General features: G+C 38.0%; 1 protein-coding gene across 1 annotated transcript in view; it reads right to left on the reverse strand.

The window, feature by feature from the left end:
* Nucleotides 1-9,522: 9,522 nt before the first annotated feature.
* The window catches only part of CHID1 (chitinase domain containing 1), a 49,485-nt gene continuing 33,370 nt past the window's right edge, over nucleotides 9,523-25,637 (reverse strand). The window contains exons 9-10 of the mRNA XM_015821215.1: nucleotides 11,305-11,406; nucleotides 9,523-9,691 (exon numbers count right to left, since the gene is read on the reverse strand). Of these exons, the coding sequence (XP_015676701.1) occupies nucleotides 9,523-9,691; nucleotides 11,305-11,406 (271 nt within the window). The remainder of the gene's footprint in view (nucleotides 9,692-11,304; nucleotides 11,407-25,637) is intronic.

Raw genomic sequence — 25,637 nt, forward strand, 5'->3', positions numbered from 1 at the left:
GTCCGCCATTTTTTTGTCTGCCCTTTTTTTTGTCCGCCATTTTTTCCCCTTTTCCGGCGGGTGCCTTACCTCCCTTGGGCTGGGCCAGCTGGTGGTCGGCCTGCTCCGTCTCTGCCGCTTGCCAGCTACGCCTCAGCCGGCACAGGGGGCGGAACCACGCATGCGCGGCGCTCCCGGGCAGGGAAAGTCAACTTACAACCGATTGGGTAGTCCTCGACTTACGACCGGTTTAGTCCTCGACTTATGACCGGTTGGGGTCGCGGCATTAAAAAGGTTGAGAACCACTGACTTAAAGGAATTTGTTATTTCAAGTGTTCATAATAATATAGTTTATCACAAAAAAAAGTTAATGAAGTAGTTAGGGGAAAAGAAATAAAACCTTCTTGATATATTTCACATTGGCCACACACTCTTATGCATTAAAATGTGATTGGTAAAAATCGCAATAGCAATAGCATTTAGACTTATATACCACTTCACATTGATTTACAGCCCTCTCTAAGCAGTTTACAAGTCAGCATATTGCCCCCAACAATCTGGGTCCTCATTTTACCAAACTTCAAAGGATAGAAGGCTGATTCAACCTTGAGCAAGTCAGGATCAGCAGAATTAGGCTACAAAACTGCATTCTAACCAGTGCGACCTGGCTCAATGGTTAAGAATGAAGATGGAGTTAACTTTGGTATCTCATGGAAGAAGTATGAGAAGACAGAACAAGGATGACTGAAAACGCTATTGCTGTTTTATACTTATAAGTCCCTTGTTCTTCTCACACAATACATAGATATTACTATCCTTCAGGTGTCTGAATAGGGAAGAAAGGGACTTGACAAGCAGAAATGGCTGTGTTGAGCAAGGACAAAGCAGTTGAAGTTTATATTCAGTGGCTGCATCAAGATATTTCAAGGTCAATAATAATAATAATAATAGTAGTAGTAGTAGTAGTAGTAGTAAAGTTGGAAGGGACCTTGGAGGTCATCTAGTCCAACCCCCTGCTCAGGGAGGAAACCCTATACCATTTCGGACAAATGGCTGTCCAGTCTCTTCTTAAAAACTTCCAGTGTTGGAGCATTCACCGCTTCTGGAGGCAGGTTGTTCCACTGGTTAATTGTTCTAACTGTCAGGAAGTTTCTCCTTAGTTCTAGGTTGCTTCTCTCCTTGATTAGTTTTCACCCGTTGCTTCTTGTCCTGCCTTCAGGTGCTTTGGAAAATAGCTTGACTCCCTCTTCTTTGTGGCAGCCCCTGAGATATTGGAACACTGCTATTATGTCCCCCCTCATCCTTCTCTTCATTAAACTAGACACACCCAATTCCAGCAGCTGTTCCTTATATGCTTTAGCCTCCAGTCCCCTAATCATCTTTGTTGCTCTTCTCTGTATTCTTTCTAGAGTCTCAACATCTTTTTTATAGTGCGGTGACCAAAACTGGATGCAGTATTCCAAGTGTGGCCTTACCAAGGCATTGTAAAGTGGTATTAACACTTCACATGATCTTGATTCTATCCCTCTGTTAATGCAGCCTAGCACTGTGTTGGCCTTTTTGGCAGCTGCAGCACACGGCTGGCTCATATTTAGGTGATTGTCCACTAGGACTCCGAGGTCCCTCTCACAGTTACTACTATTGAGCAAGGTACCCCCTATACTATACCTGTGCATTTGGTTTTTCTTGCCTAAATGTAGAACCTTGCTTTTTTCACCATTGAATTTCATTTTGTTAGATAGAATCAGAAGAACTTCATTTTGAGTATTGGAAGAGAGAATGGAAGAGAGAACTCTAAAACCACTGAAGAGGTAGAAGATTTAAAAGGAATGAAATCAGAAATATAGAGATAATAGGAGGAAAAATTCAGTTGGAACATTAATAAGAAAAGTATTCTTGCTGCTCTTTTTCATTTAGTTCCTTCTGCATAATATGTCCTCCTATGATTCTTAAGTAATATAAGTCAGATAGAGTTATTCTTGTGATTGAGCCATTGGACAAACTGATAGATAAATGAAAGCAGATAATTTTATTTCAATATTTAGAATAGTATTACTAACCACTAGAGTTTAAGTTCTGGAATTTTACCATCTAGACAACTAAAAATTATTTTTATTAAACTTGCATGTTGCCCATTTTGCCAGTTGCAATTCTAGAGGCACAAACTAAAATATAAAGAGATACATTAGGAAAATGATTCTGTTTTTCCCATCAAAACACAGATCATATAAGTGTAAATATTCAGTCTTATTTAAATTTTATTCTATTATTTTTTTTAGAAAAAGTAGATCAACCAGACATGGAAATTTATTCCAAAAAAGAAGAGAACATGCTAAGATGTAAACTGCTTTTTTCCCTTAATATATTAGCATATTAGATATATTAGAGATATACCTGTTTATTCTATCAATAAACAATATGGCACTTATCTGCTGCATTCTTTAAAATATTTTATTTCATAATAGTACTATTTATTAAGCTACACATAGATCGAAATTTGCAAATATTGATAATCAGGTGGTACCTGCATAAGTTATTAATTTATTCCTCCTCCTTTTACTACATCAGCAGGTGGAGGTAACAATGCAATTTTCATCAGTAGTTAGTGGATTTCTAGCTTGAATTTTAATGTAAAATAAGGAATGCAATTAAAAAAAACCCTTACTACACAGAAATCAGAGTTTGAAATTAAATTTGTATAGCAACTAAGTTTATTTTAAATCACAATTCCTGGTTAACACACACTGAGGTGCATAAAAAAGAGACAAATATCATAAGTGTGGCAAATTTCCAATTTGCTTTTGTTATTCCTCTACTATAAAAACCCTGACTTCATTTTTTTGATCACATTGCAGCAAGTCAAAGAGTTTTGTTTTTACCGATACTATCTGGCTAATTACTAGATCTATTGATTGCAGAAAATACTGAAGAAGAAAGAAAATCATTAAACCTTCATGTTCACTGCATGGTATCTCTGCTGACTGTAACCAGCAATTATAAATATTCTTCCTTGAAAATAGAAAAATATATGAAACAAGTTACCTGTGATACCAAGATAAAGAGTTACAATAAGATGCCAAAAGATTTCCTGGTTCCCCCGTGTAGCATCTGAGAGAAATAATGTGCCCGTGATGAACTCTTTTGGCATCTAGGAACATCTCTGTCCTCTATAATTCTATTTTTAATTTTACATTCTTTGCTTGCTGGTATAGAAATGTTTTGTGATTGGCCGCCTCCTATCATATCAACCATTATGTGAGAGTACCCATAGAATTCCGAGTGTTCCCATTATTCTAAAAAGTTTCAGAAATCCTGATCGAACAGTTCCAAGCAAAATCATTTATAAAACCAAAGATTACATACTTCAGCATGATTCCTACCCTATGGCTAGTTTGGGAGTTTATTAGATTTCTGGAATTCAATTCTGCATTTCAAGAATTGCACCGTCAAAACAAAACCTGAGATGTTCAAATAAATCATAAAGAAAATGGGCTCTAGAAGCTTATCTATTGCAACAGGTAAGAGAACAGAAATCTATTAGGATGTCAATTATGTGGACATTTATCCCATTCTCAGCTAACACATATGAGAAAACAATCTTAGTAACGCAAAAACTGTACAGCTCTTAGATGACTTCCTCCACAAGAAATTGAATCGGTAAACTTATTACCATATGGAAGCAGCATATGTAATAAAAGACTATTAAGTTGGAAATACACATATTTGTAACTTGGTGGCATTCAAAGAGCCAGTACCATTGCCTTCACATCCTATTAGATTTTAAAGTTTCAGAGACAGGATAATACCAAATCAAATTTTCAGTTTTGAATTTTTCAGGGAAAGGTTTTGGTAAACGTATGCTAATAAAGGTAAAGGCAAAGAATATACGGAATTATTGGTACACGTGAATTTAGTTTTATTTTACCCCCTCAAAATATAGCATCTATAAGAATTAATTTAAAAAAGAACACCTATTTTGATTTGAAAAAGGTCAGGTTTGTAGCAAAACAAAGAGAAAGGAGTTCCTCTTATCAGAGGAAACAGTCCTTTAAGCATGCCTAAAATGTAATGTAGACATTAGAACTGAAGATCAGCTGGGCCCAAATGAATAAACATTAGAAGGCAAAGACAATTAGTCTAATGAATCCTTCTGAATAAATTCCAATTATATCAGATTGTGAATATGCTTAGTTATAAAGCCTCATGTATTTTTAAAATTACAATTATACCTATTGATGTGGCAATTAAACATGTTAGATTGAGGCATTGTTTATCATTAGAAATGATAGAAATTAAGACACAAAAAGAAAATGGGGCAATCAAATTCAGAGCAACCGCACATACAAAAGAAACAGCAGCTAAGGATAAATGCTCTGAATTTCACGTTGAACATTTACTTTCTTTTAAAGGTGGGAGGCAAAATCCCAAATATTGACTGGACAGACTTCAGAAGACAAGAATAATTCAGAAGAAGATGCAGAAAGAATCAATTTGGCTGAAACTTAAAAAAGGTTTCAAGATAACTGTCTAGGCAGATGTTTAATCACTATATGAAAGAAGTAACAACATAAAAGATTTTCCAAAGATTTCTCCTGACTAACATATTATCCAGTTAGGATAAACTTATTAACTGAACATTAAATGGAATGCAATTTGGATTCCTTAGTTTATACTTAGTGCTCTCATAAGTATATGCCACCAAGAAACAGAAAAGAGAAGACAAGGCCATTAACAAAATCCCCTTGTGGATCTTAGTTAAAAGCTGCCCTTCAGAATTCTATTGAAAACAATATCCAGTCTTCATTATTGCACAGAAAAATAGGGAATCTATCACACCATTTAGCTTGCATGGGGGAATAGCTATTATTATACATCTGTAGCTAGATACTCTTACTTTCTATTTGCCTCCTTTCATTGCTAGGTAGGATATACTTTTGCCTAATGCCCTGTTCTTTTCCGACAGCTAGCACAATAAATTAATGAGACAATTTACAGAAGCAACTACTGCAAAATGAGCCACTTGGATGCCTGGACAAACTTTCCAGTATCCCACTTAGGAAGTATCCATTTAAGAAAAGTAAAAAACCCAAATCATATATCTTCATAACCTCTAAGAGTAACTGTGTAAAATAAAACATGCTTTATTTTATTTTACCATTCCTTTCCAGTTCAGGATGGGTTAAGTAGCAGATGAGGTGGGGGTGGATGGTACAATTTCCTTGCTATTATCCTCCGCCTAAAGCAGTGTTTCTCAACCTTGGCAACTTTAAGATGTGTGGTCTTCAACTTCCAGCCAGCATGCTAAGGTTGAGAACATTGATCTAGAGAGGGCCACCCACTGCCATTATTACATCATCGCTTCAACTAGTTCTATCTGTTACCCTCCTCTCACCCAGAGAATATTGGATGGGACCAACAGGTTTCCTCATAGCATCTGCCTCATGCTTCACTTTGAAAGGGGCCTTGTCAATCAAGCGATCTTACATCCATTCATATAACTTTGCTGTAACAGTGGTAAATACCAGTAAAAGAAGTCTCAAACCTATTTTGCTATATCGTAACAAAACAACAGAGAAAAACATCACTAGGTGGACATGAAGGTAGGATGAAAAGGGAGGCAAATCTTCTCATCATGTAATGGGCCTGCTTAGCTGAAGAGCCATGAATAATTCTGCATGTACTAATATTGCGCTCAAAGTACACAATAATTTTTCTCCTTATAATTTTCTCTTTAATGGTGGCCCTGTGAGCTACTGCGAATAAAATAATTATATATATATATATATATACGTTTGCTGTTGTTAAAAAACAACATGTAGCTAACTTTGTGGGAATACTGAATTCGATTTATCCTGATATAAGATTCACGGTGGAGGAAGGGAAGCAAGGTCTTTTAGCCTTCTTAGATGTGCTGATCCACCGCCAGCCGGATGGGTCATTACACACAAAAGTCTACCGTAAGCCCACCCATACGGACAGGATCCTCCACTACAGGAGCAACCACCCGGTGTCCCACAAGGTTAGCTGCATTAGAGCTTTATTTAAGCGCGTGGACTCCCACTGCAGCACGGTTGAATCCAAAACGGAGGAGAGGGAACATCTCCTCCGTATTTGTCAACAGAATGGATATCCCATAAAATTCATAAAGCGGCACTGTATAATACCCAAACCCCGCAACAATCTACAGAGGGATAGGTCATTACCACAGAAGACACGCATCTCCTTACCCTACATTAGCAACGTTTCTGAGGCAGCAGCCAGACTGTTGGCCCCCTATAACATAGAGGTGGCCCACAAGCCCAATCAAACGCTGCGTTCCAAAATTATGTGCCCCAAAGACCCACTCCCCGCCATGGAAAGATCGGCGGTGGTTTACAAAATTGACTGTAAGAACTGTAAAAGCAGTTATGTGGGTGAGACATCCAAACGGTTAAAAACGTGTTTACACGAGCACAAATTGGCCGTAAGAAGGGGTGAACAACACTCTCAAGTGTGGACGCATATGGCGGAACGTGGCCACCAATTTGATTTTGACAATACACGGGTCATATCCAGTGATGCCACAAAAGGGGGGCAATTAATGAAGGAAGCCTGGTTCTCAGACAAGGACTCAATTAATCGCCACATTGATCTCTGCCCATCACAGCAGGCATTGGGGAAATGGAGCAGGAACTGCCACCCCACTCGCCGCAAACAATCCGGCCGGCACTTACGAGACCGAGACAGCATTACATCCAACCCCCAACATGGACAAACATACGAGATGTCTAACGACCCCCAACAGCCCACGGACATCCCCTTGATACTTAACCAACAATGGATTCGCTCCGACAATCAGCTGAGGAGCCCGCCAACATTGAAGGCGGATAAGTATCCGTTAAGAACTGAGTGCTCCCTAGAAAGCATAAGAGGGGAGCCCGTCGGACGGGGGACTTGTATGTTCTTCGACAAAACCCTAATAGATCCTCACTTTTGAGCCTAACGTTGCCTGTACCAATGAAGAGGAGCGATTCAGACGGAGAAGAAGAGGAGGTGGGGAAGTGCCTATAGAAGAGGGAAAGAGGATGGGAGAGGGGGAGCAAGAAGAGACCACCAACTTACAATTAAGAGTGGGGGAAGGTGTTTGGGATCACAATGGAACATATGATGGTATGGAATGGAATTACCCCGTAACCCGTAGCAGAGAGAAAGATAGCATGGGGATAAACAGCATTAAAGAGGAAGAGGGAAAAAGGGTCCGAACAAAGTTAAGAACTAGCACTGTGAGAACAAGCAAGAGTGCTCAAAAGAGTGATAGGGGAGAATTAGATACAGATGCCAGAGAAATGACCAGAGTGCAGATTAACCGGTTAGGACCGATGACGCGCTCTAGGAGCCGGGCGCAAACGCTAGCTAACCTTATTTAAGGTGTTTCCGATGACTGGCTTTTAACCCTGACGATGTTGGGAGCTCCCAACGAAAGCTTGGTTTTATTAAAGTATCTTCTTACTTGGATCCTCCTGGTGATCGTAAGTTATTTATTTATATATATATATATTATATATATATAATATCTGTTATATATATCTCAGAAAATAAAGCTGCAATACAAAGCAGAAAATTGCCGTTCTGCTTACTCAGCTATGCTGCTAAATTACTTCTAACAACCTAATCTTATCCATGTACGTTTAAAGGCTTTATATATACGTATATACACATGCTTGAGTTTACTGCCAAAAACCTCGGAATATGGAATTACAACCCAACTGTAATCAGTTCAACATTTTTAAAAAGCATGTTTAACAGATTATCATAATATCTGATATATTTGAGGAACATTTTGTGTTACTATATAGATTCTGATCATTTTTTTCTTACTGGTTTACTCTTGCAAGCAACCCTTATTTAATAATGCTGCAAGGGCATCTTCAGATGCTTTTATTGGAACAAAAGCCACCAGTAAAGATGTACTTTGATTGTAGCACAGGGGATTTCTTTGCTTTTAGTGCAGGGGAATTATTTCAAATTTGTGGAAACTCAGTTTTCAAATTCTGGTATTAAAGAAAAACAAAAACAACACTGAAATGGGAAGGATAGCAACGCATGCCATTGAAGGCTGGGTACAATCTTACTTTTCCAAAATATGTTAATTCCTACATTTAGCAGGATTCAAAGTGATGCAGAATCTATTTGTGCTGACAGTACAGGTGACTACTCAAAAGACCAGATTCTTAAAAAAATCATTTGCATTCATCTGTATCATACAAATTAAGTGTCCTTTAGATTAGTCAGCAGAAGTGGTATTTAGAAATTGCTAGTGATATTCAGAAATGCAAAAGGACTTGGCTTTGTAAAGTTTCACTGCAGAATTTCTATATTATTAAACATGTCACCTTGATCTGCTTCACAGCATTTTAATGCAAAGCCCGTTCAGTGCAAAACTGAATAAGAGCTTGTCCTTATGTGTGTTTCATGGGTACAGTAGAGAGAAGAACAATATGCAGAAACAGGGAAGGAGAAGTATGTTAAGTTCCTCCTCACTATAATTTAACAAAAGACAGAGGATTCAGCTTTATAACAAGGAAAAAAGCCCACAAGAAGTTCCAGTTCAATCTTGCACTTCAGTGAAAGACGGGGCCAATAGACTGTGAGGATCTGGCTTCCTTTTTCTTTGGTCCTACCTTCTGTGGAAGAAGAAATTTGCTTTTTCCAACCAGTTCCACTCTACTACTAATTGAGATAAGAACTAAGGATTGTCTGGAAGCTAAGAGATTATGGATTAATGTACAAAAAAGATAGATAAACTCACATTAACTGGAATGGAATGTTGAATGGTTCGGGGGGGGGAAGGGAACAGCTGTTTAAACGTAATCAGCAAAATCTATTGCCAAACTAAACAATATAGCAATGGAAACACTGTTCTTTCTACATGCCTAAGAAATAGAATATGTGGTCCTACATACACAATTAAGGGAACAGAGGGGAGAAGAGAAATATAGTGTTGAACCCCACTGCTTGCTGGTCTGATGCTGGCCAATTGTTGCTGTAGTCACTTTTTTATATTCTTGGGTCATTTCTGGTATTAGAGCCAAGAAATTAAAAATGACTACAGGATAGAAATGAGGATGCAGGAAGAAAAAAGTTATCTCCTTTTTCCTTTGCTTTGGATACCTTGGTCACATTCGTGATTGTATTGGAGGCACCGGATTGAAAGGATTAACTGGTGTCATCACCGTTGCCTGGGAGATGCCTGATTGGGGGGCCCTTTCATACTCCCATTAATGTGTCACTGAAGAGGTACTTATTTATCTACTTGTGTTTCCACACTTATAAACTGTTAGGCTGGCAAGAGATGGAGTGAATGTGCCCATCTCATAGCAGCACTTGGGTGTCGAACACGGGGTTGCTGATTGTAAACTTAGCATCCTAACCACTTGAGCCACCGCGCTCCTTGGATACTATGGTTAACTGTACCCAGGTTTCTAGAGATATATACATGCATACAAAATATATACTATATATATAATTTCCACTTTATAAGTATATACAATGTTTTCAGAAAACTCAGACTTTAAACACTTGCCTGTTGCCAACTATGGGGTCTCTTACATTACTTGAATAATCCATGCCATAAAAATTCAGCCCCAAAAGAATTTTTTTTCTCCATTTGGATTCTGGATCCAGCATCTGAATACAAGCTTGCACCCAAGGCAATGGGGCATTGGGGCCAGACCTGTAGAAAGAGGAAGAAAGAAATTAAGGTTCAAATTGTAAGATTCCCCCCAAATGTAGAACTATGTTTAACAAGATTCTAGTCCAAAATCAGTATTTTCCACTGCAAAAAAACCACTGTTAGAAGTAGAAAAATACAGATTTTTTAAAAAAAATATGTACCACAGTATCCATCCATCCATCCAATTTATATTTGTCCTAGTTTCTACCATTTCTGTAACTGCCTTATTATTGTTTTTGGTTTACTGTTTTACAATATGCCCCATTTGGGGCATTTTTCCCAAGAGGATATACATTTTCCTATAAAGAAAACTGCCCTGAAAAAAAGAGTAGTTTTATGAGAAAATTCTTAAAACATACTATTCACAATCTCTCCCTCTACAGTTCTAAAATATTAGATTCACATATATGTAAATGTGGCTATAACAATCTCCATCTGTAAAGGGTTTTTGAAATATTCATCTGTGCACTGGACTTTTCCACTGTAGATCCTTCAGGCATTTTGGATAAAATTCTTTTTGAAATGGCTGTTGCTTCATGTTCTACAATCTGCTTCTGCTATTACATTTTCGTGTCTTTTAATGTGTCGGCCACTGGCTAGAGACAGCAGTTATGTTAAAAGTATATTTTATCAACATGGAATTTGTATTTCCCTGGACCATCTGCAGAATGATTTCTTTTATCCTATGTGTATACTTAGCTGACAGTTAAAATAACAAGCTAAATGTTTTAAGACATGGTTTGATAAAATAAAAAGAAGATGTATCTATCAGAATTGCTTCAAAGCAGAGATGAAAGAAAACCTAAAAGAATTGCTTTCTTCTTTCGCTTTCCACAAGCAGTATATGAACATATATTTTTAGCAATCTGCCTACCAAAGTGAAATCAATAATAAAAAGTTAGATATATACAAGCCAAAAGGAATTATAATAGATTTATTATGCATTCTCTAATGAATGTTTTCATTGCTTCAACTGAGCTGTATATTTGAATGTATATTTGAATATTTACAGTATATTATCTGTATTATTATTGAGTGTTGAGTACTTATTATTATCTCTATCCTGCCTTCCTGCTGCCAATCTCCACGGAAGAAGTTTATTATATAGAGATGGGAATGAGAAGAAAAAGTGTCTAGCAAGTTAATAGGGCCAAAGTCCTAAGTGTACTTGGAAAAAAGAGCTATCGAACCAAACTGACAACAAAGTAAACATGCAAGAAAGTAGTTTGTGTGAAGAAAAAAAGTGCATATTTACACTCAAGTATAGGATCAAATAATTTTACAAATGACAAATAAATTTAATTGTCAGTGATTAATTCAGTTCATATTGATTAAGCTTTTGGTTGCATCTCCTCCCTTTGTTGGAGGGAAAAGATTAAAAAACATGCAAATATAAATATATTTAGGAGCAGTTGATACATATGTGATACACTAGTATAAAGGGCTGCCTCTAAGAAACCTAAAATTGTTGATATACAAACATTTTAAGAGAATGTCATTAGAATTATATTCAATTAGTTATCTTATTACTATTAAGAGACAGGATGAATGTGATCTCTGGCTGAACACCAGCTCAATTCTTAGTGTCATTATACCTGTGCATTTTGCCTTACCCCAATTGTGATGAATAATCGTATGTCATGAGGCTGAAACTGTCCACCACTGGGGCCAGCCGATCAAATTCTTTCTTGGTAAACATTCCCAACTCACTGGTTCTTTCAAAGAAAAAAAGACAAGAACAATTGGAAAGGTTATTCATTTATAGATTAATATTCTACAAAAATCAAGCACAAGGCTCTGTCCTAAAGAGCTTAAGTCTAAATAGAAGTGAAAACAAGAGAGAGAAGAATGGAATAGAGGCAGGATTAATCCCGTTTCTTCAATTGCATTGAGTTATGTGCAGGAAATGATGTTAAAGGGGGATTTTCAGAAAGGGTTTGAAATGTTTGTTAAGCCCATTATGACGGCTCACAGACAAGAAACTGATTACATCACAGATTCAGAACAGATTGTTTTTTGCAATGAGCAAAGGGTTAAGCCACAGAATCTTGGTTCTGCATATTTTGTTTGTCATTCTTCACTGACCTCCCTATAGTTTTTGACCTTTTTTTCTTACACATTTTCTTATGGGTTTAATCAAAAGGATGGGTATTTAATACAGATAGTCTTCGACTTAAAATCATAATTGAGTCAGGAATTATGGTTGTAAGACATAATGGTCATCAAGTAGTTATCATGTGAAAGATCTGATTTTACACTTTTTTTGCAGCATCATTAAGTGAATCACCACAGTCATTAAGCAAATCTGTGCTATTCAGTGAACGCCTCAAGGGGTGTTGTTGTTTTTTTTGCTCTGAAACTCCAATTTCTGGCAAAAACGGACATAAATTGCAGTCATGTGATCGTGGGATGCTGCAAACAGCTGTAAATATGGGCTGATTGCTAAGTGTTCAAAATGGGATCATGAGACCAGTGGGGGCACAGCTCCCAGAACTTCGAATATGGGTTGTGAGTGCCTTTTGGGGGTCTGTCGTAACTTTGAACAGTCACTAAGCAACTGGTCATAAGTCGAGGACTACCTGTGCCACAAAAATGTCCACCTTGTATCACAATCGTTTGGAAAAGTCTTTGTTCAATCCCAGGGTGAGATAATTCCATTACATGGTTTTTCCCATTAATTCTTCATATGGGCTTTGTTTACAAGAACAAGCCTTTTCCTGAGATGTTGACCCTAGAAAACACTTGACCTATAATTCCTCAAATACCTGGCTTCTAGTTACCTTGAATAGGAAGAGTATTGGAATTTTACTCAGGGCAAGGAGGAAAACCAGATTTCCAAATCAGTCCTGTATATTGGTATGTGAACTTTTCAAGGTTTCTTCAAAATAATCTAGCTAAGCAAACTTCTGGTAAGATGGTGATAAGGGAGGCTGTATTTTTTATGAGATAGATAAAACTGCCTTGCTTGCTTTTTATTTTTATCCTAGATTTTAAGTACAGTTCAGCCTGCAGCTTTGCTTTGCTTTGCTTATGCTTTAGAAACATCCCTCTTCCTGTTGTTCCTACTGATTTGCATTTTCTTTTCCATCACAGCCCCTTCAATGAGGCAAGTGGGAGTTATGCAGCATAAAGCTGTTTTAATAGTGCTAGAGAAAGTTGCCAAAAGCCAATCTGCAGCGAAGCCTTTAGAAGCAGTATCATTATGTAATCCCTACAAATGATAAATTAGGAAGGGAAAAAGTAGCAATAAGCTAGCAAAAAAAAACCCCTTTGTTCCTCCTGATTCCACCCTTAAAGATGAGTAAAGAGTCTCATTCCAACTTGGAATGGTTTTGAATGAAATATCTTCCTCTACATATAGGCCTTCTTGCTTCTATTTGTTGCTTTCCAGTTTTTTATGTACCAATAAAGGAGAATATTTTTAGTTCAGGGTTGAAATGAGGGATCCTTGGTGCTCTCTGAACTTGATTGTTTTCTTGCAGACATTTCATTACTCAAACTAGATAACAACATCAGTGCTTGTAAGTCCTTAGTAAGCTCTTACTAGCATTAATGCTGTTACCTAGTTTGGGTAATGAAATGTTTGCAAGAAAACAACCAAGCTCAAAGAGCACCAAGGATCCCTCAGTTTTTTATGTCTCACTCTGAAGATCCTACAGAGAGGTCATTACCATGGGAGATTGTGATAGATTAAGTCCTTGAAGGCATTGATACTCCTTGCAATCAATCAATCAATCAATCAATCAATCAATCAATCAATCAATAGCAGGATAAATCAACTAAGTATTACAGGCATCTTTCCTACTTCTGGAGTATCTGTTATTAAGTGTAAAATTGCTTAGAGCAGTGTTTCTCAACCTTGGCAACTTGAAGATGTCTGGACTTCTGGAATTCTCAAGTCAGCCACGGTTGATCGGAAATTCTCGGAATTGAAGTCCATACATCTTCAAGTTACCAAGGTTGAGAAACACTGCCTTAGAATCAACCCCAAATGATCACTCAATATGATTATTTTGCCTTACCCCAGGATGCAACAAAACAGTAAACAATATAGCATATGAGATTACACAACCTAAAAAGGTAGTTATCTGGCTAGCCACTCTAAATTTCTCCTCAGATGCAAGATGAAGTAGCAAGAGAGGAACATAATGAACAGAACAAGATTTCAGAATCTGCTACTGATCCTCATCTCGATGAGCAACACACACACACAAATATTCCTCTTGCTGACCTCTCATATGTAGGGAGCCAACAGGTAAACGTCAACAGACCTATTCCGGCATAGAATCTAGAAAACCCAGTGATAAAGTCCTTTTGAACAGAATGTAGAGAATTGTTAACAACTATAGCCGAAAATGTTTATAAAAATGCCGAGTTCATTGGCTAGATAGGCAAAAGTGGAGCAAGGATAGCAGCTGAAGGCAATTAGCCCAATCTTACTATGAACTCCAAGGCCCACTTTAGTGTAGTGGTTAAAGCATGTGGTTGGAAATCGGGAGACAGTGAGTTCTAGGCCTATCTTAAGCACGAAGCCAACTGGATGACCTTGGACCAAAGATTTATGTCTTAGATGCACTTCTGAAATGTTGCCAAGAAAACTACAGGGATATCTACAGGCAACTGCCAGGAGTCAAACATAATTATTAAGTACACTATTAAGTATGTAATGAATAGTGAGGGAGATGACCAATCAAAAAGGATAGGTCACAGGAAAACTCATAAAGAAACTCATAGGAACCTCCTAATACTAAAAGGAACAAAAATATTAAGAATTCTGAATATCTCAAGGCAGAGGGAAAGAGAAACCTGAAGAAAGTGACAAATATTCTTGACAGAGACCATGAGCCTGAAAAATATAAGGACAATTCTGACAATAAGGATGCCAGAAGGCCAACAATCTGTCATAAAGGTCATGGCTTGATCCAGAGTTCAAAGATTGATTTAAGAGAGAGAGACATGAAATCTGTAGTGCATTTGATTAGCCACACCAGTTTGAGAAAGCAGTCTTTAAACAACAAACGGAAAAAAACTAAAAGATTTATTACAAAGCCCTGACCTGTCTCTTGCAAATTACACTGTTTTCTTCCCCTTTGGCACCCACAACTAATCACAAATAAGGTAGTGTTCTTTAATTATCCAGAATCAAACTACTATCTAATTCAATTTGACTCCAAGGCCCAATTCCCCCATTTATTCTTTGTTCTCATTGTCTATCCGCTTTAAGAACATTGGAAAGGTTGATTATTTAGCTTTTGAACATAATTTAAACCAAACAATAGTATCACTTTCTTCACGCAAAAATACTAAGGAGATTTTTAGAATGAAGGCTATATTTACTTATTCAAATATCTTACAATCCAGAGTGTTTCCCCAAAGAACTTCTGTTTACTCACACACCCTTCAAACCTAATGTTTTGTGTAATGGAGAGTCAAAATCTGAGGCAGGCAGAAACTGCACCTCAGCAGCCATTTTCTTATCATCTTAGGCTCTGCCCATTTCCTGAAAGAAACTGGATGGAATATAGATTTTTAGACTCTCCAGAATCTGGCCTATGTCCCTCTTCCATTCATCTTACTTCTCAGAGTATCTCTAAAAAACTACTCGTCACCAGTTCCCATAATATTTGCATGAAAGTGGGGAGGAATATATATATATTCCTCCCCACTTATATATTATAATATATTATAATAATCAGATTCAGAATATATATTAAGCAAATGGATGTTATAAAAATCTGAACAATTAATTCATGGAAGATGTTCTGTATAAGCAAAAAATCATTCACCTGCTTAATGGATTACTCAGATACAATTTTGCTATGTCAACTCATTGGGCTAAAATAGGATGCACAATGATGTTGAACTGTAAATATGTCTGAATGACATTTTTCAGTTGAGGTCAGTATGTTCTATCCATGAAGAATAATTGATTTCTGATCAAGTTTAATATTACAACATTTGTTCCAAGAGCCAGTTGTTTAAAGTGTAGTATTAAGGGACGACCCTTTCCTACTACACGATTTGCTTGCACCCATCCATCCTCACAATTGTTCTTTGGCATTTTTCACAATTTAAATTGCAAAAACTGTATCAAATGAAGAGTGACAGTTATATTACATGCACCTAAATTCCTAGAAGAAAATCAGATTTATTTCTCCAATCTTAACAGCATGTACCGACTATAAATATATTGTCATTACTTTGGAGTGGAGGATGAAAAGAATACACTTTCCATTAATCATGCCTTTGTGTATTATATTATTTTACACAAATTAAAGAATAATGGCACACTTGTATCGTTGTGATGTAACTCTCCTAGGCCAAGCAAAATATTTGGAAACTAAGTAATTCTTCCTTACCTGTTCTACTATAAATTATGCTAACTAAAATATAAACATAACTCTGCCACGTCCTATTTTCTGTAGATTGAAGAGACAAGCAGTTTTCAGTAATGCTCAATACATGAATCACAAAAATGGGGAAACTTTAGAGTTGTGCTGTGTGTACGATTGAGTTTAGCTCAATCTTGCTCCAGGTGATCATTTAAACAGCAAATTGCTTCATGTGCTCTTTCTCTGACCTGAAATGTCTAGAATCCCTTTAGGTCAACAACAATAAAGAGTTGTCTACTCTAGTTAAAAAAATGTGATCTGTAAAGGGATTGGCAAGGCAGTCTTTAATGGAATTTCTAAAGATTTGCTGGACATCACACCATCTATGGAGATGCATCACTACCTAAGTCTCCTAAAGGAGGGCAGCCCTCTGGGGTGCTTGCAAGCAGGAAATGGAAATGTACCCCTTTCCTCACATTGTTTCCTATAACTACAGTATATTGGAGGCATATCGAAAGTAATACTGTGTCCCAATAATAATAACACTTGATAAAACTGTCCTCATTTATCCAATTTCCTTCTAGAGTCATCCAAGTTAGTGACCATCAGCATATGTTGTGTGTTAATGAATTCCATTATTTATGTGCTGAAATATTAGAAATATTAGTCTTCCAATTAGTTTATTAAATAACCTCACCATTACACCTCACTCTGCTCCTAGAGTTTGGAGGAAAAAATGCCTATCCACTTCCTTTATGCTGTACGTAATTTAATATGTTCCAATCATGGCTTTCCTCAATTACCTTTTTTCCCAAGTCAGTGCCTTTTATCATCTTAACCTAGTTCCCTAGCTGATTCGTCTTTAGTAACATCCTGTCTAGTCTACCATGAATTCTATACAAATGATACTAGAATACTAAGTACCAGTTATATTGGATGCTTTTACAGTTCATAATAATTTAGGACTAGTTAATACATAAGGTTCTCTTCTATCTTGCCAAAGTTTTAAGTCTGTCTAGACCAGAGGTCCCCAAACTCTTCAGTTCACCAATCCCTTCATGAAGTTTCAGATTGTTCATCAACCCCAATACTACTTTAATTAATAGTATTAGAAAAAATAATAGTGTTAATAATATTATCAACCTTAGGTAGTCCCAATTGTTATCTATGTCATTGGGGAATCATGGTCTAGATCAGGGTTGTGAAACTGCCGGTCTGTGGGCTGGATGCGTCATCAGGAAACCACGCCCACCCCATTGCCGGCAATGGAGAAAAAGCTCCGATACATCATGCGACATCATGTGATGTCGCGAGTTTGACATGTCTGGTCTAGATGCATAGTCTACAGGTCTACAATCAAGGTTTCTAAGGTGGGAAAACACAGGACTTCTTCCAGTAGTGGAACTACATCTTAGTTTTGTTAATTACAAACTCTGACTTGATTTCCATCAAAAAGTCACATCACAGTTTTATAATACTTTGCTCTGCAAACTCAAGGAATATATCCTGCATTTAAGGATACATTAACTACTTCTCTTCATAGGCTGACAAGGGCAAGAAGCAGTCACTTATCTCTCTGTGAACCTTTCCATACCATTGACTAAACAATCCATATGAAACAATAAATATTTATTCAGGTTTTTTTTATTATGATTATTTTCCATCAAGTCATTTTTAACTCCTAACAACCATATAGACAGTTTTTCTCTGTGACAATTTGTCCCTAACTTCAGATCATCCAACTGTGCATATATTGCACTGTAAACTGAGTCCATCCATCTTTGTTGCATCTATATGCACATAGATGCTTTTTCTCTCCAGGCTGTTTGAGTAAAGACCAAAAGCTGTCTTTTCCCACACTAGATACAAAATGAAAACTCAAACAAATTCCTAGGTCAAGGCTTAGATGGAAAATTATCTGAAAGATATATTTGATATACATTAGCTTATTATCTCCATTGCAAATGTACTCATATGTCAAATTGCTAACTTTTGTTTATATCTGATGTCAACGCTTAAGTGGTAACTTGCATAGTCTCTTCCCAAGAAACTCTGGCTGCTTGAATGAATATACTTCAAATTATTATTTAACTGTAAGTACAACCATACTTTCTATGTTAAATTTAATCTGCACATCACCACAGGTTTTTTTTTAAAAGAATAAACTGTGCAGTCGTGTTTTGATAACCCAGTGTATTTCTTGAACCAGACAGTGGTACAGAGATTCTTGTCCCTGGAAAACAACTTGATGATTTGCAGCCAGCTGGCATTTAGCTGCACTAATAAAACTAATTGCTTTATGGTGGCTCATAATAGATGGCAAGCAAGGCACAGTAGCTCCCTAAAACTGCAATGACCTGAAAGGAAACATTAAAAGCAGCCAACTGTTTAATATTCATGGCAGGTAGTACTGGATATAGCTCATGGATGAATACAAGGATTCTGACATCATTTTGTTATACAAATAAATATGAACCATTAGCACACTTCTGGGAAAGAATATGCAACCATTCTTCAAGCAGTGGCCAGGTTAAATTGGTCACTTTCATTGGTTCTCCCTGCAGCAGAAGAGTAAATTGCCAAGGACAGATGAACATCTGAAAGCCCTTGGGACATAAGCAATGGTTACGGCAGAAAACATTGTTGGAATACAAAAATGGGCTGGTGCACAATGCCTTTGCTGTGATAAGTGTAAAAATAAAAATCCAAAAGCTTCATCCTTGTTATAGCACACTTTCTTTGAAGACAGACTTCTTTTCACATATGAACAGGGAAAGCTACAGTTGCTAAACATGGTAAGCCTGAGGTGTACATCTGTGCCTTTTTCACTATGCATTACAGAAAATGAACTATTGTGTTCAACGTTACAGCATACACATATATACATATAACAAATATATTTAGCACCAGAAAGCAACAATAGTGATGGCGATATTCCTGTTGATAGCAATATTCCTCACAACCCAGAAATTCTCATACTAGGTACTAGGGCTGGAACTGGAGCTCCCTGCACACCCACACGGAAATTTACAAAAGGTCAGAACTATGGTCTATGCAGGGCAGGGGGAAAAATGGATAAAATCCAAATAAGGGCAGAAAATAGATATTCAAATCAATCCTCCAATTGACTGATTGATTATGGGCCATCAAGCTGTTTAGATTCCTAGCAATCATACAGTTTTTATCTATATTATATCAATATCAGGCCACAACCCAACTGATATTAAATGAATCCTGGAACAAACAGATACTAAAATATTCTTGCTCTGCTGCTTTCCACACCCCAACTAGCTGAAAAATCCAAAATGTAATTCCTTTTATCTTTCCCCCCCAAATCTTAAGAACTAATGCTGATTCATAGCTTCATGATGCAAACATTGAGGCACAATTCATGAACTATATTATTCACCTTGACTATCAAAATTAATCTGGCAACAAAAAGGAAGCTGCACTCCAGAATGGCATACATAAGGTCTAAACAAACAACTTTGACCCTTCTTATAACTGCTCTATTAAAATATTATCAATAGAAAGTACAATATGAGGTTTTACATGCCAACAGGATGTAAACAGGATTTATTCAACAGGAATAGCCAACACCCCAGAAGACAAGCTCAGAATCCAAAAAGATCTTGACAGACTTGAATAATGGGCTTTATCTAACAAAATGATGTTTAATGTGGAGAAAAGGAAGATTTTACACCTGGGCAGGAAAAACCAAAGGTATAAGGGACCAAGTTGGAGTCCTAGTTGACGATCACTTAAACATGAGTCAACAGTGTGTGGCAGCAGCCAAAAAGCTAATACAATCCTTGGTTGTATAAACAGAGGCATAGAATCAAAATCACGTGAAGTATTAGTACTGCTTTATAAAGCCTTACAAAAAAGATGTTGAGACTTTGGGGAAAAAGTGCAAAGAAGAGCAACTACGATGATTAAAAGTCTAGAGACTAAAACATATGAAGAACTGTTGCGGGATTTGGGAATGGCCAGTCTAGAGAAAAGAAGGGCTGGGGGGACATGATAGCAGTATTCCAGTATTTGAGAGGCTGCCACAAGGAGGAGGGGGTCAATTTATTTTCCAAAGCACAAGAAGGCAAGACAAGAAAAAATGGATGGAAACTAATGAAGGAGAGAAGCAACCTGGAATTAAGGAGAAACTTCCTAACAGTGAGGACAATTAACTTGCCTTCAGACGTGGGTGCTTCATCACTCGAGGTTTTTAAGAAGAGACTGGACAGCCACTTGTCTGAAATGATATAGAGCAGTGGTTCTCAACCTTTTTAATGCCGCGACCCCCAACCGGTCGTAAGTCGAGAACTAAACTGGTCGTAAGTCAAGGACTAAACTGGTTGTAAGTTGATGACTAAACCAGTCGTAAGTCGAGGACTACCCAACCGGTCGTAAGTCGAGGACTTTCCCTGCCTGGGAGCGCTGCGCATGCGTGGTTCCGCCCCCTGCGCCGGCCAAGGCGTAGCTGGCAAGCGGCAGAGATGGAGCAGGCCGACCACCAGCTGGCCCAGCCCAAGGGAGGTAAGGCACCCGCCGGAAAAGGGGGGAAAAATGGCGGACAAAAAAAATGGCGGACAAAAAAAAATGGCGGACAGCCTTCCTTGGCGACCCCCATGAAATGGTCGATCGACCCCAAATGGGGTCCTGACCCACAGGCTGAGAACCACTGATATAGAGACTCCTACTTGAGCAGGGGGCTGGACTAGAAGACCTCCAAGGTCCCTTCTAGCTCTATTCCGATTGATTGATTTTAAAGAAAGCTGTCTGTGAATAATGGAGAAGTTGATTCTTCATTAGATCAGCACTTTTAAGAGCTTGTATTAATCATGTAGTCCCCTTCCTATACTTGACTGAATCAATTAGCAACTGCTACCTTTTAAGTATATTTCTCTTGAGCCATTCTCTCTTTATAATTCTCTGCATCAGTTTAATAGGATTATGCTTCGAGTTTGAAAGAAAAGGAGCATTTTTGGGCATACATATAAGCACTCATACACTATATACCACCCAGTCCTTAAAGCAACCATGACTTTCTACACATCAACAGCAACTATATAATTATTATTTATTATTGCAGTCTAAGACTGATGGCACTTTAATCATTCAAGTCCTAACTAAGGACCTAAGAGTTATTTAGGTTAAAATCTAATAATAATATAGGCAGTTACCACTGCTATTACTATTTCTCAAATTTATATGCAGCCCGACTCCCAGCAACTCTGGCTGATTAACAATTGTCAAAAACATTTAAAGACAAAGAACAAGACAAAAAACACAAAAACAATGCAAGACAAAGGAATAATGATGGTACAGAAAACAAAACCAGATAGGAACAATAAGGAAGAAAATGGTATTGGTTATGCTCACCAAAGGCCTGTGTGAAGACTCACATCTGGGGGGGGGGGGGTTCTTCAAAATACTAATAGGGTGGGAGTTGTTTGAATTTTGGGTGGGGGAATCTCAGTCCAGAGGATTGTCACTGCTATACAAAAATGCTTGCTTACTGAGTAAAGATGGCTTTGTTTAGTCGTTGGAACCCTGAGCACACGAAACCTATCTGACTGAACTGGCTGGGCAAAAGGTTCCTGACCACAGCTGCCACCTGCTATTGAGCAGGAGCTGTGAATCCCCAGATTGTACACCACCCTTGAATGGGGAAGTGCAACCCCAACCAAGGTCAAAGTTGGAATATCCCAGATCTGGCAGTCTAAAAACCCGGTCACTTGGTCTTGGTAGGAGTAAGTCAGAGGCAGTTCCTCTTCATCCAAACCCACACAGCCTCCAGGCATTAGGGCAAAACCTTGTCAACCTTACTTGGCTAGCCTTGAAAGATATAACTGGGTATCGTTAGGGTACTGATATAGCAAACCCCAAACCAGCAGATGACCCCACCAAATAGTTTCATGTAGATGTTGAAAAGGGCGGGTGAACAATATAGAACCCTGAGACACCCCATGAATGAATGAGAGGCTTGGGGAATTATCCCTCTCTACCAACCAGCAATAGTAATAGTAGTAGTAGTAGTAGTAGTAGTAGTAGTAGTAGTANTAATAATAATAATAATAATAATAATAATAATAATAATAATAATAATAATAATAATAATAATAATAAAAGTTGGAAGGGACCTTGGAGGTCATCAAGTCCAACCCCCTGCTCAGGCAGGAAACCCTATACCGTTTCGGACAAATGGCTGTCCAGTTTCTTCTTAAAAACTTCCAGTGTTGGAGCATTCACCGCTTCTGGAGGCAGGTTGTTCCACTGGTTAATTGTTCTAACTGTCAGGAAGTTTCTCCTTAGTTCTAGGTTGCTTCTCTCCTTGATTAGTTTCCATCCGTTGCTTCTTGTCCTGCCTTCAGGCGCTTTGGAAAATAGCCTGACTCCCTCTTCTTTGTGGCAGCCCCTGAGATATTGGAACACTGCTATCATGTCCCCCCTCGTCCTTCTCTTCATTAAACTAGACATACCCAATTCCTTATATGTTTTAGCCTCCAGTCCCCTAATCATCTTTGTTGCTCTTCTCTGTACTCTTTCTAGAGTCTCAACATCTTTTTTACATCGTAGTAACCAAAACTGGATGCAGTATTCCACTGCAGTATTCCACTGACTGAAGCCAGCCTTGGAGAAAAGAAGACAAGCACTGTAACCGAAACCCAATCCCAGAAAAAGTTGTGGCTGCTTTCCGGAGTTGCTGACAGATCCTGCACCAGTAGCCACACACACTCTGAAGCTCCCTTATCCTTTCAAGTCTTAAGCATTGCACAGACCTGCCAGCTAACATTTCCTAAACAAACAAAAATCCTCAAGCAGACTCCAACTGACAAAAGGTGTTTAAGGCTACAATCCTACATGTGCTTTCATATGAGTACATTTCTCTTGTTATAGCCTGAGGAAACTGCTTGTGTAGGATATACGGTATGTAGCATAAATGTAATTTCAAAATAGTTTGCTTCATTTTCTAGGACAATAGAACCATCCTTCAGGATAGAAGGAATAACACAAGAGACTCGAGTATAGCCAAACGATTGTGCACAGTTTATGCATGAAGGGAAAATTCTTAATACTCAAAATCAGAGGTGAAAACATTACCAGTTGCTGATGTAGCATAAAACGAAAAAAATATGCATTTCCATATGGCATTCTTAAAAACTACAATCCAGTATAATTCCACAACTATGTATGTTGAAGTCACTGTAAGAAGAAACAAGCTATCAATCCACACATGTGCACTTTAGAGGCCTGAAAGCAATACTACCATCACCACTCCAGAAATATTCAGATAACATCAGCCTCCTGAATTCTTCCAGTGACTTTGGAGACCAGGAACATGTTGGAATCGTCTCATAACCCTCAGCTTTTATTTCTAAGTTGTTGCTGAAAATGGACAGCGCCCATTCCTCCTCTGCAGCATGTAGGCATCCTGAGTTTCTAGCATAAAAACATTGGTTCTTAAAGGTTGTTTCAAACCATTGTAAATCATCAAACCCTGACTGAACTTCCTTCATTGTTCAACTACAAATGGGAATAATTCTGTAAGAAATTTAACTCTAATGATCCTTACAGATCTTGATAAACAACCTTTCTTTGCAAAATTGTTTATTTTAAGCTAATCATTCATATGAATCTGTTTGGATAAAGATCTCCTCAAGAGTTGCAGGACATCAGCAGCTGTGGCTCAATTGTAGCTTAGCTAGAGAGAAGTTGCTGTACATCAGAAGTAGGCCACATTTTGCGGCCAGTAAGCACAGCTGAAATATTCAGCACATTGAAGGCACTTGTACAGAATGGGTATCATGGGAAAGCTTGCTTATTTAAGCAATTAACTGCCATGCCAAGTGCAACCAGTAACAAAACACCCATTTATCAGAAAGCAAGGTAGATGTACTTGTAAAGGAAGCTTTGGGCTGCAGACATACAGGTACAGTAGTCCTCACGACTGGAATTGAGCCCAAAATTTCTGTTGTTAAGCAAGACAGTTATTAATGTGAATTTTGCTCCCATTTTACAACCTTTTGTGCTACAGTTGTTAAATGAATCAGTGCAGTTATTACGTTAGTAACACAGTTGTTAAGTGAATCTGGCTTCCCCATTGACTTTTGCTTGTCAGACGGTTGCGAAAGATGATCAAATTACCTCAGGACACTGCAACTGTCATAAGTACATGCTATTTTGACCATGTGACCACCGGGATGCTGCAACAGTTGTAAGTATGAAAAACTATCATAAGTCACTTTTATCACTGGCCTTGTAACTCTGAACGGTTACTAAACTAATGGTTGTAAGTCGAGGATTGCATGTATACCATTTTAATTATAAACATGATTAGGGAGCCTAGGTACGGCATGCCACCTGAATGGTGACACTAGTTAGCTATGATAGTACTGGGCTAGCTGAGCCAATGATTTAACTGAAAGGGGATAGGGAAAGAGGAAGCACAGCTCAAGACTGAAAGGAAGGATTTTTGTTCATCTGCCTTCCAAAGCCATCAACAGACAAGGCTGCAGCATCTCATTAAACTAACAAATCAGAACAATCTGATAAGGATTATTTGCTGAAACTGCAGAGTTTCTTCAAAGTCAGAGCAGATAGACAGATAGCAGATAGCTGTACTTTTACATTATAACAACACTTATCTTAGATTTGGTTATATTTTTCTTATGTATCTTTCACATCTTTGGCTTACTACGCCTCACCCCATTTCTATGCTTTGCATAGTGTTGCATCTCCCTGAAGAGAATAACAATATACTGTACATAGGCCCATATGTCACACTTATTTTAAAAAAAGAAAGAAAGAAAGAAAGGAGAAAGAAAAGAAAAAAGTGGACAGTTTTTTACAATCAATAATTCTTCTAAAATGCTTTTCTTTTAAGGGTAAATTGTGAAGTCAGGTACACTAGTACACTTTCATGATTTCACGCTGACTCAATAACAGCCTTTGAAATGAATCAGTTTCAAAGCAATCTACAATGACAGCAACAAAACTGAGCTCAAGATTCTTTGGACAAACCATATTAAAAGGCTCTTCATGACATCTTTGCTTGTATGTAAGCTCTTCTGACAACAGAATGTTGGACTCAATAAACCTTCCATGAGTTTAGCAAAGCTCTTCTGATATCAGCTGCTCAGACTAATTAAGGCAGGCAAAATGGAAAGGTTACTATCTCTGTATAGTACAGTTAGGAACAGTATGTTGCATGTAACTAAAAAGAGAGAATGAAATGAAGTATAAATTATAAATCTTGATGAAAACCAAAAACGACGTCTAAGAAAATCTCGAAAGAAATTGCTGACAGTAGCCTTTGCCTATAGCAGTGATGGCGAACCTATGGCACGGGTGCCAGAGGTGGCACTCAGAGCCCTCTCTGTGGGCACGCACGCCGTCGCCCCAGTCCTAGGCCTTCAGCTGGGTTTTATAAAACCTTTTTGCTTTAGGCCTCCGCCGCCGTGTGCAAAAAAAAAAAAAAAAGATTCAATCAGTCAATTTCAACTTCTCGCGGGAAAAAAAAAAGATCTTGCAAAGTTGGAATTGATTGATTGAACTTTTTAGTCCCATCCAGTCTGCCGTTACCACGGCAGCCACGCCCACCCAATGGGCCATGC

Source organism: Protobothrops mucrosquamatus, unplaced genomic scaffold, assembly GCF_001527695.2.
Source record: "Protobothrops mucrosquamatus isolate PMUCROS unplaced genomic scaffold, P.Mucros_1.0 scaffold_162, whole genome shotgun sequence".
Taxonomy (NCBI): Eukaryota; Metazoa; Chordata; class Lepidosauria; order Squamata; family Viperidae; genus Protobothrops; species Protobothrops mucrosquamatus.